The sequence below is a fragment of the Lissotriton vulgaris genome, chromosome 5 (genome assembly GCF_964263255.1).
Source record: "Lissotriton vulgaris chromosome 5, aLisVul1.2, whole genome shotgun sequence".
Taxonomy (NCBI): Eukaryota; Metazoa; Chordata; class Amphibia; order Caudata; family Salamandridae; genus Lissotriton; species Lissotriton vulgaris.
Genome location: NC_141693.1, coordinates 469,877,765 through 469,890,317, shown reverse-complemented (window position 1 = coordinate 469,890,317; position 12,553 = coordinate 469,877,765). Strand labels below are relative to the sequence as shown.

General features: G+C 42.2%; 1 protein-coding gene across 2 annotated transcripts in view; it reads left to right on the top strand.

The window, feature by feature from the left end:
• Positions 1–12,553, top strand: part of LOC147711102 (rho guanine nucleotide exchange factor 19-like) — a 265,736-nt gene that overhangs the window by 51,754 nt on the left and 201,429 nt on the right. For both annotated transcript variants that reach the window (XM_086921908.1, XM_086921909.1), the window contains exon 2: positions 999–1,592. In XM_086921908.1, the coding sequence (XP_086778034.1) occupies positions 1,057–1,592 (536 nt within the window). In that variant the 5' untranslated portion in view covers positions 999–1,056. The remainder of the gene's footprint in view (positions 1–998; positions 1,593–12,553) is intronic.

Genomic DNA, 12,553 nt, shown 5'->3' with positions numbered 1-12,553 from the left:
TTTAGGGCCCAATAGAGAACAGTCGGCTTTTAATTTCTACCCGGTTTCAGACCTGGCCCACTTAAAGCCTTGTTTCTGACTGAGCTATACCAACTCAGTTCTGCTGTGGGAGCACTGTTTCCTCGGGCATAAGTAGCTGATACATGGGCAAAGAAACTGAGAAAAGAGAAGACTGTGCAACCCAGTGCATTGGGGTGGTAAGGGCATGGGGCTAGATGTAGGTAATTTAAATTTACCGATTCGAAAATACCGAATTTTACCGATTCGGTATTTTTTGAATCGGTAAATGCTATGTGGGTAATTAATCCGTAAAAAATACGGATCGTTAAGATTCAGTATTTTTGGGAAAGTCCAGGGTGGCACTTTGACACCCTTTTGCACCCCTGATTAGAGCTTGTGTGCACATGTGGCATACATACATGCCCTAAGGGTATGTATGTCTGTCACATGGCACAAGTGTAAATGCACATATTTGCATTTACATAGGAATTCGTTATTTACCACAAACTAATAGTTGGTGGTAAATAACGAATCCTTTAAGCCCAGAAGCACTGTTTGAAGTGCTTCCTACATTTCATTTACCGATTCGGTAAATACCGAATTGGTAAATACCAATTAGTTATTTACCGAATCGGTAAATATGCCCCCTACATAGGAAAAGTCTATTACCGGTCGGTAACAGCCAATTTCGGCCATTACGACCGGTAATAGGCCACCTACATCTGGCCCCTGGTCCCTTATGCAAGCAAGGAAAGAGGGGCTCCTCTGCACCCCCTCCTTTTCGCTACTCCCACTCTTAGGCTCTGGTACCATTACTCTTGCTGCACTTATGATAGCTATGCCCCAGAACACTTGCTACTGGCTGTAAGAGGGATCACTTTAGCTTGGGTGCTGGGGAACATATAGTAAGCGTAATTAGCATTCTACTTTCTCCCATGTGTCCACTCCAAACCCACGTTAATTTATTATTTATTCAGGTTTTTTTGTTTTTTTTGCAGAATCACTCTACTCCAACCACTGCCAGCTCAATCATGCGGTGACCGAACAGAACATACAATGCCTCAGATCTCCTCGGCAAACTTACCAGCAGTTGCAGAAGCCATTCTTGGAAGCTCTGGGTCAGCAATATCAAGTCCAAGGTCTACATTGGCGGCCTTTGCTGAAATATCCCCACCTTCCACCTTTACTGAACCATTTGGTCCAATGCCATCTATCATAAGTACCAACCCAGCAGTGCCAGCATTTAGTTTTAGCAAGGACACACCAGTAGTGCCAATGGAAGCTGATGCTTCAGTACCAACGGCTGAGTCGTCTACTGCTAACCCTGCAGTGCCATTGCTTCTTGCCTCTTGTGTGATGGGGGTGGATTCTCCCAGTGCCTGTCCAGCTGAAGCACCACAAACTGTCTCCAGAACTGAGCCCTCAGTGCCACCAGTGGATTCTACAGATGGTGACAAAGCAACAACAAAGATGGAGTCTACCATTCCTGGCCCAACACCACAGACCCTAACCGCTGTCGTAAAGCGAAAGTTCTCGTTTCCGGGAAGCCTTCCAAAGGCGTCTTGCATGGACACCAGTCATTCTGAGTCAAGGTAAGTCTCAAATGGTGGAGGTTATGGACAAGTGGAGGACTGATCACTTCATGTCACCAAGGAGGTAAAGTGCTTAGGACTGCAAACAGCATCCAAGTGCTAGGGCTCTGAGGTTGAATTGTTATGATTTCAGTAGATGCCAACCAAGACTGTTAGTTCTTGACCTGTAAAGAGCGAATATGTTGCCATAGGCCCCTTTGCAGTGCAGGTAGGAATGAAGCAGAGCTTAAACTTAATCACCAGGGTTTAAGCTAGCAAAGGAGCATAGGTTGTAAGTGCATGTTCAGGCTAGTCCTAGGAGGAAGCTTAAGGAGCAACTTAAGCACATAAAAGGCCCAGTTTATAATATGGCTCGGGCATATTCTAATGTGTACTGCACCTATATTTGGTTGAATGACTTCCCTGAAAGATGGTAGTTTGTGGTTTTTTTTTTTTTTTTTGCAGATTTATAGAACCCGATCCAAAGATATTGGAGCGCTTTACATGAGTATCAGTTACGTTACACAAGGGCACATTCATATATATATATATATTTTTTTTTTTTGTGTAGACACGGGTAATGTGGAAAGAGCTTGCAATAGAATGTATTAGACATTCCAAAGAAGGGTTCCCTGTACTCCCTGCCACATCCAGGATTTTCCTGCTGTATTTTGGAATGTTGATAAGACTGGTGCCTCTAGATATAAGGTTGTATTCCGTATCTGGGGCGAGTGGCCTTGCTGTAGATGAGACTAGTGCCTCTAAAGGATTTGAATATGCTAAACTACATTTTAATTTTAATTCTTTGTTGCATTGGAAGATGGTGCAGATCTTTCACAACTCCTATAGTCTTGACACATTGTTCTAAGTAGTCTGGAGATGGGGGGGGGGGGGGGGGTTAAATCTGTTCTTTGGAGAACCACTGTAGACCATATGTGGACCATCTGACCATATTCTAACCATATCATTATTAGGGTCCGGTGACATTGGTTTTATGATTCAGCTGTAGTAAAGGGAGTACCACCTTTTTTAGGCCTCCTAAATTGATTGTTGCCTCTAGTCTAAACCAACACATCACTTCAGTTGTAAAGACCCACATTGCATTAGGTTGTCGCACAAAAGCAGAGAACTACAAACTGTCTCTGTGGTGATCTGAAGTAAGGTGACCAATTTAGTATGGATCCTCTGAGCTGAACAATGTTGAATTTCTTTTTTACAGGTTGATGTACCTTGATGCTTTCAGCCATCCATATCCCCCAAGCAATCCACCACCTTTGTACTAATATTTCACCTTACCAGGGGTGTTGATTGTGGGTCCTTTAGACAGTTGGATAGTTGTGAAACTGGCAATTTCATTCTACTTTAGCATTGACATTCAGTGCAAACTGGGAATGTGGTTCCTTTCTGCTGATGCAGAGTTTACCTAGGAGGAGCACGTTTCATCCAAAATGCAGGCGCTTGTGTGTATATGTATGTATGTGTGTATATATATTTTCGCATGTGCAACTCTTTAGCACGTGATGTTTGATAGCAATGGTAACAAGTTCTGAGCAATTTAAATGGTGCGTTTATTTACCACATACAATGAAAAGCTAAGCAGACTAAAAGTGTGACCTTTCACTGTCCCTCCAGTTACCACAGTAGGAACATTACCAATAGAGTGAATGTAAACCTGAGCACAACCTAAAGATACTATATTTGAAACCGGTAGCACAGAGGTTTCAGTGGGGGATGTTTTTTTTAATGTATTTTTGTAGCCTGCAGGCCACAAGTTCCTGCCCAAGTTGTTGCCGGGATTCTGCGCATGCACAGAACTATGCGCAGGACCACAGGACCTCAGTGTATAGGGGTTGTACCTTCCTACCACCTTAGTGTCCAAAATCCCAGAACCGACTAGGTATGGTGTCTCATTCATTCTCTGCCAAAATCACGAAGCAACAAATGATTAAACAACCCAGAACACAACACTCTCACTCTCTCAGGAATCGCGGTAGCAAGACCTACCCTTTCTCTCACTCATACCTGCCCACAATTAGGCTTGTCAGAGTCACTGTATAGTTCAAAAATGTTTATTTTACCTATTGTGCTCTATAATGCAGTATACGAGCCACTACCAGCAGCAAAATGCATAAACCTAGCACAGTTATCATTGTTACAATACCATAGGATATAAAGGGTGAAGTCATTATATATAGACAGTGGAAAAAGGATTATAAGGCCTAGCCACCCTCCCCTTGGTACGTTGAGGTTTATTATATAAAGAAAGATCTATGCGCTTTGTTAGCCGACCCCATACCTTAGAGCCTAGATGGTAGCTTTACATCATAGGAACAGCCTAGCTCTTCTCCAAGGAAAGTTTCCCTCCAAGTGTGTGTGAACAACATGCAACACCGTAATAGCCAAACACAAGCTCTCTAGCAGTGCAGCTGTGTGTAGCATATTTTGTCTACGTGCTAGGTACTGACCAGAACAGAATAACAAGGGGCATGTTTTTCGACCTTGCACATTGTGTTCAGACTGAACCCCAGGACAGCAGAGAACGCAGAAAGCAGACCCTTCTCATGTGAAAGACTCAAACAGAGTCTTGCAAAATTAAGTCATGTAGTAACGTGCGCAAAAGCAGCATCTTGGCAGCAGAGCTCATGCTAACATAGCAATGTCGAGAATGACCCCAAGGGCCATATAAAAAGTGCATTGTACTGCTGCAAAGATCTTCATATAACCAGCAAGGTTTAAGTATGAATATTTAAAGGGAGAGCTCAAATTTGTATTCTGTTACTGTACCTTTTGAACGTAGTAGTAATTCACACCAACGATAAGTGCCAAAATAGTTCAGTTTATAATATGGGCCATACATAGTATAATTGGCATGAAATGTGCATTGAAATATTTCAAGGTCCCTACCTGAACCTCCCCTCAGATTCCATACGTTCAGATGTCAATGAAACCGGCTAGGTCATTGTCAAACTAGAGGAAGTTTGACCACAAAGGTGTATACAACACTGGAAATGCCTCCCAAATTATCTTCTTACATGACGTTTTTAAAAGGACATGAATTAGCCAAGAAATTTACCAATACAGGTTGAGTAATCATGGCTTGAAAGTATCACTGATTTTAATGTCACAAATTTCTTTCCATTGTTAAAAGGGTGTATTAATCAATTAAGTACGTAAGAACAGAAGCCATCCTGTTGAATAAATCCGAAGTGTTTAATATGAACAAAAATTGTTATATACATGATAACTTGATAACTCAACTCGCTTGGCATCTCTTACAAATATGTAACAATCTTATTGGACACGGGTACTGTTCGAAGAGCAACATAACACCGGTGATCATGGGTGGTTGCACTTGGGTGACTTTCGTTGGTTTGTTTTGAAGTGCTACAACAAGTCAATCAAGCTCCTGGCTCCTCTGATCTTCGCTCCACCCACTTGGGTGGTTCCTCAGCTTGGGTTTCTTCTGTCGCTTTGTAGTAGTCACTGCGAGAGATCACTGATCATTCCTGGAGGAACGCAGCAAAGGTAGGGAGTTTTTTTTTTATTAGCAGCCGTTGAAGTGAATTCTGCTGATCTCCCTCCATAGGATGTGATTGTAGATATATAGAGATAGAAGACCAGCTGTATCTAAAACTTAAGGTTAGGGGGCTCTGCTGAAGCGGTTATGATGTATTATAATGAATAGGCAGAATAAAGGGCCTTGCCCGACAACATGGAAGCCTGGATGGAAATCTTATGTTTTGCTTTTCCTCACGTGCAATCATTCATTTGGGTCACTGCTGCTTTACACACGTACTTTCTGAAATGCTGTATGCTACTGTTGATCTTAGTTGCGGGGGAGGATAGTAGGATGGTTGAGTTTTCTAGTTTGTTTCACTGATAATGAGGGGTTACAATTATCACAGGTTTCTACTTTGGTCGCTTGCATTCAACTGGCATGTGAAGACTAACATGAAAACACAAAACAACAAAGTACAATTTATTATTTAAGGTGACCAGGGAGATTCCGGCTATATCTTAAATATGCCTGTTTTGCTATGTATGTTAGCGTATCCTATTCTCAGAAGCAAATACCCCTTTTGCTTGTTTCGGTGAATGGTCCCTTCGCAGAGTTAAATTCACCCTGGTGACCTGTTCTCTACGATCTCTGGCATATTCCAAATGTTGCTCATTGCATTGACCACCAAACATATGGCTTGCAAAAGTTAATCTACTCCTTTTTAAGTCTCTAGAAATAAATGCTAATCCGCATACCACCTGTACCCCCCATTGTATCTTACAGACCTTTGGTCTTCAGAGACAGAGGAACTGGTGGTAGGGCATGGGGAGCAAGCAGCACCCCCCAGCCCAATACTTTTTCATGGAGCTTCACTACTACTTCAAAGTATATTTCTAGAGTTTTTTTGCTCATCCTATTAATATTCATGTAATAAATATGAATGGGCTCCTCTGTGCATCCAGACCACCTCCAACCATACAGATAACAAGAAATACCTACTTCAAAAAAAAAGTCTGCTAGAGACGCAAAGTTATAAAGAAGATAACGAAATACACCATAGGAAATATTGGAAAAATACATTCAATGTTATCCTGAAAAGTGAAAAATAATGTTTTCTTCCATGTGCTTGATCACGACCAACCTACTCTTTGCAGTCAACCAAAACATGACCCCAGAGATGTATATGTGGCAGTATTACACTGAAAATTGTAATTTTCTATAAATCCAAGCTCATCAGTGTAGCACACCCAGACTCTGTAGCCAAGAAGGACTTCCTGAAATGGGATAAGAGCAACTGAGTAATCCTGCTGGCACCTTACACTTATACCACAATTCTTGAGTAAAAACAAAATTTAGATGAAGGCTCACAGGTGTGGACTTGTTTTTTTTGGCTACACTTGTCAGGTTGTATCGGTCCTTCTGGAGTGACATGTTGTATACGTTCTGATAGCACTGAATAAAGTCAACATTTTAGGGACCGACTCCTCTGATCTACTTTTCCCATTTATAGGAGGAACCCCACAACTGTTAGTCTGCAAGAAATTTCCGATACCAGCTAGTCACTCGCCTTCTTCCCAGAAGGTAACTGCTTCATCAGTCTCAGTACTTTTTGAACTCTCTACTCACAAGGAGAAAGCTGTATTAGAGCCGGTTTGTCTGACAGTTATTTGATACCATTTAGTTCTGTGTGATCCGACATCTGATTCTACCAATCCCAGAGCAAACATTTGAGGCAGAACTGCGATCAACTGCAATAGCTCTGCGAGTAGGAGTGCGTTCCATCTTCTTTAGTTTTAATACTGTATCCTACAAGAGTGGCAAGCACATTCATTTAAGGTATTACATTGGTATTCTTTGGTAGTGAACCCTAGCCAAATTTAAATCCCCAGATATCCACTTCCCTAGATCTACAGCATAGTAGTAACTTCCTGTTTTTAGTAACCTGTTTTATGCAGCAAAATTATCCCAGGGTTAGATAAGAAATGAAAGCAAACATGAATGTTTAAGTAAGGAAAGGCAATACTTACTAAAATAATGTAACTTTTAGAGTCTGTGAAAAAAACTTGGTGCCCAAGCCCTATTCACTGACATTTCCTGAAGAGTTGGGGCCAGAACATCTTCTGCCAAAGATAGGGTGGTAATCACACCCAACCTTTTAGTAGACTTACTCATACAAGAAAACACTGGTTCATGGGGATCGAAGGGTGGGCATATAGAAGAACCTCTTGGCAAAGATATGAGACCTTTTTATGATGACCTTGGACACTGGAGGACTTGGGAACAGTACTGAGACAATACCACATTGTGATGACTGGCAAATAGGTCCAAGATAGAACAGCCAAACCAACACCGTGTTCAAAATCTGTAGAGACTAAGAATCTTCTTTAGAGGAGGTAAAGTGTTGGCTGATGGATCCTGCATATTGCCCAGACTTACAGTAAGAACAGCTGAGAGACCGATATGAACCTTTGCTCACGGTCTTATCTTGAGATGGAATCAATCCGTCCTTTAGTGCCACTCAAAAGATTTGATGTCAACATTTGTGGTTGTATTGTCTGTTTGGAACGGAGTTGGGTTTCCCTGGAGCACAGTCTGGTCTGCTTTAAACCTTGCCACACAACAGTGAAAACTGGTTCCTTTTCAGTATACAGGCTCTCCTATTGATGAGGGCTCTTGAGCAGACAGTCCTGCAGGTGGCTCTACACTTCCGGCCACTGGTAAACACTAATGGAGGAGGCACAAACAGGCATTCCCTCTTATCATATATTGGGGTGGGGGGAAACACCAGCTGAGCTGTCTTCAGAGGAGGTAGTAAAGAAATGGGATCCATTCCAGATTAAAGGTGAACCCAATGAGCCATCGGGAGAGGAGCTTGCATGCCTCCCTGCACCCTGAAGCCACCAAAGGGCTGGTGCTTCGGAATGTCAAGATACTTCCTGTAAGGGTTTTAAATTTCTGAAATCGATCCAGAAAGAGAAACACTCAGCCCAGGTTCATCCTGAAACTTGCTCCAATACACGAAGTCCTGAATCCAGGTTAGATGTGACTTATTGTCCAGTTCAACAGGAATCCATGCTCTTGTAGTTAACTGCACAATCTAGCCGTGTCCTGTGATGGTGTGCATTTGTACCTGCTAGTCATCCCGGTATGGGAGAACTAGAAATTCCTCATTGTGAAGGAATGGAAATCTAGGAGGAGACATGAGACTAAAGGGGAGAACTGTAAATTGATACTAGCAGTTAAATACTGCAAGCCAAAAACCTCTACTCTCCTGATTGTACTGGAAAGCAATGGTATATATTTTGTAGCCAAAGATGCTAAAAACATCCCTGGAAAATCCATCTGTAGGATCTGCTGAAAATGTCCACACTATTTTGTAGTAGGGAAGAAAGAATTCTGAACTTTTAGATCCATAAGGCTGCTAAAGCTGCCAATGTTTTTCTACCATGAGTACAATGGAAAAGACTTCCTGACTTAGCTCTGTTTTTGAAACAAGTACTGCTGGCTTTTTGGCCAGAAGTTCCAATGTCAGTGATTTCAATGCAGAGGGGTCTCTAAGGCAGATGATGAAAACGAGTCCTTAGGACCACTGTGTCAGGTGGTAGAGAAGAAAACTCTACTTTGTAAACTTCACTGATAATTTAAATGACCCAACGATCGTAGGGATCCATGTGTTGTAAAAACGTGCGATCCTTTCACCCACCAGAAGAGATGGAGAACAGATGCTTAGCATGGTCTAAATCGAGGAGTTTTGGCAGGCAAGGAAAAGCTGGTGTTTTTGTGGAAACCTTTGTGAAAATATTGTTTGTCTGGACCTTCTCCTTTGGAGGAGTGGGAAAATCTGGATCTGTTGGAGTAACGAAAGGACCTGAATAGAGATTACTTTTTCACTCTTTCCTTCCAGTTCTAATCAAATCTTAATGATGGACAGTATTTATGGCACCTGGGGCCTACTCAGATTCTTTGTTTACTTTGCATTTCAATAGCTGATAAGTCCTGCAATGCCTTTCTCATTTTGGATGGTTGAGTAGAGCTTCTGGGAATTCTTTACCAGGGATTAAGATGCATAGGTCTCAGTATCCATAGACCAGTTTGAGGCTGCACAGGCCTTCAGGAATAGATCGATGTTATGATCTACTGACTCTATAGACTGCCATCTTCACCCAAAACTACTGATCCAGCTCCAATACAAATAATTCATCAGGGATTGATGCTCAACAACATTAATACAATGGCCCATACACATTCACCCAGTATCCCTGAGGCGCTGGGGTCCGTTTGTTTAGTTTACATCCAAATATTCCTTATAGTTCTTTTCAGGACATCTGTCTTATAACTAATCTTGCTATCCACTCTTCCTCTACTTGGTCAATGGACCAATTAGTTAAATAGTTGATGGCAATGATAAAAATTGATTTACTAATCATTTACTCCAATTAATAACGGACTCTCTGTAAGGTTAACAAAATGAATGTACATCTCAATTAAAGGTTAAATGCTCACCTACAATTTGGTCACAATAAAAACATCAATCTCTTGCAGAGAAATTTTACAATTGATATAGGCTCACTGTGCAATGACATTATGCAATGAAGGAGTGGTTAGAGTAAGAGATAAAAACATGTAAGGTGTTCCAGCAAATGATTATGCCAAACAATAATATACCTAATGGAGGGCTAGATGAAGAGACAATGGGTTCATACAAAATAATGCATATCAATATTTTGTTGACTGGGTGGAGAGACAAAAGATTCAGAGACGAAACAAAGCTGATATCCTGATAACGACATAGGTTAAATACAAACCTAATGGTCCTTAGGAAGAACACCCCCTGGACCCAGGTAATGGCAGGGGTTCCTCAAAAGGTATTCAGGAACGCAAGATATCTAACAGGAACAGGATAAAATAGGAACAGCTAGGTCTCTCTGCAAACCGATGGACAGTGATGCATCTCCCCTCTTCTCTTCTGCCAACCGAAGCTTCAAAATCACCCCTTAAGGTACCCCAATTATAGTGTAAAACCTATATGTCCGTTCCACATTAGTTTCAAAATTTCAGGAAGCTTGACGGGGGATTGGTTGATTTTGGGGGGTGGGATGTCACACCACTGTGACTTCACTTACATTTTGACTATTCTATTGTTCCACTTCCTTTCCCATAGTCTGACTCTCAATTCTTTCATATGATATTTACAAAAGTTACAATTTAAACATTCTTTATTCAGATTAAACCGCATCCGCGGAAGTTGTTGACTTTCACACGGTCGGTCACAGCCCTTGGCAGGCATTCAGCATCACCACCTTCAACTTTTAGGCATCATCTGCTGTGCTCGGCGCTTCTGCCTGCTTTGTCATGAGTCTCGCTCCCATTCTGAGCCCGCCCTATAAAAGTAGTCAATTTAAGAAAAGACTGTTTTTCATCCAATCCACTAAAGCAAATGAAATATAATTCATTAATCCTAGGACACTGCATCCCTCACTGTTTACCACTGATTCCCATTAGTATTAACTAGCATAAGCATTGGGCAAAAGCAGCATTATTTATTTCCAAGCGGGATGCAACATGCAACTACTGATGCACATGCTGCCTATTCGTGCAGTATTCCTTTTTTTTTTTTTTAAAGCACACTGCAAATACAGGTTTAGTTCTTTCGTATATTCACGTTCGTGCATACATGCGCAAAGCAAATTCCCTCTTGTTTGTGTGGTGCACATTAGTTTACTACTTCTACTTACTGTTAGTACGTATTATAGGGGTACTCTATTCGAGCAGGTTTCATTTTGAGCTAAACCCTGTTCAATCACCCCCAACCTGCCAACAAAATTAATAACACAGGAATCCACTTTGATCGAATGAGCTAGAACGATGTCTGCCCATTGCAAATCCTAGCAATGGTGAAGGAACCTTACGATTGCAACTTTTTCTTAATCTTTATTTTCCTTTTTGATGACCTCTAGAAGAGCTGGTGAATGGGCATACCCGATCCTGGATCTCTGGCAATGACAGAAAAGAACCCCTCTTCCGCTGAGTGGAGATTATGCCTCATGAAAATCTAGATTATCCTGAACGTGATTGTTAGACCTGCCATCTTTGGCGTGATTACCCCTATCTTTTTGCCTCTGCCTCCTGTATTTTTGATGCTGTGCTGGATTCGTTTTTGCTGGTTAAGATGCTTTGGACACTCTGCCACTGCTGATCAGTGCCAGAGTGTAAGTGCTCCCTATGTAAATTGTTATTCTGATTGGATATAAATGTTTGGCATATTAGTATCACCATGAAGTCCCTAGTAAAGTGCACTGGGTGTGCCAGGGCTGGTGATGACAAATGCTACTAGTGGGCCTGCAGCGCTGATTGTGCCACCCACAGGATTAGCTCTAAAAATGGTGTCTCAGGCCTGCCACTGCAGCGCCTATGGGCAGTTTAGAACTGCCATGTCCTCCTGGTCAGTGTCCCCACTGACCAGGCCTAACCCTTCCCTTTTCGTGCACATCAGTCACCCCTATGGAAGGCTCAAGGTACCCCCCTGGGCAGGGTGCAGTGTATGTGAAAGGTAGAGCATGTACTAGTGCAGGTGACATGCTCTGGTAGTGAATTACAGCCATTTTCGTTTTTCACTATTGTAAGGCTATCTTGCTCCATAGGTTAACATGGGGGATGCTGGCTACCATGGTTAACAGCATTTCTTCCCATAGGAACAAGATAGGACATAAGTATCTAGTATCCCTGAACTCAGAATTTAATAATACATCTTTTAGGAAAGGTGGTTTTTAAATCCTGTGTTTGACAACAGCACTTTTAGAAAGTTGCTGTTCTCTTGTCTGACCCTTCTGTGTGCCTGGGCCTGTTTGTGTATTGACTGTCTGGTTTGTGAGTGACAGGGGCTGGGGAATTCCCCCAGAGGCTGGATGAGTCAGCACTAGGCTGAATGAAGCAATTGCAACCTGAGTGGTGGGAGGAGTTAGCACCTGGGCTGAATAGGGCTGTGCCTGCCTGCCACAATGCTGGCTCCACCTCCTGCTGGGCGGCTGAGGACTCTGCCCCTCACTCTGAAAAGAAAGATGCAGCCGCTCAAACATTTTGCCAACACACCAGAATCAGTTTGGTCATTGCAGGCCCCTCATTAGGTGGTAGCAATGGAGCACTCTGTTCTGAAATAGATAATTCTCCTAAAGGCATTTCTGCAGGCTTGCTTGAGTGCTTGCCCATGGGGACACAACAGGGTAAATGTTAAAGTCCTGGGGCAAGCATCACCCAAAATAGTGAAGAGGGTATGAAACTCCTTTAAGCCCAATGAAAAAGCTGTAGAATGGCAAAAGATCTTTTGGCAATCGATTGTAAAAGGTGAATTTTTCAAAAATGTTTTACATAAAACGGACTTATGATAATGGTGTGATATTTTGTCAATAGTCACATTTTTGTAATGACTTGACAGAAAAACCTCACGGCCACCTTCAAATGTTTACCCAGCCCGGTAGCCAATGTC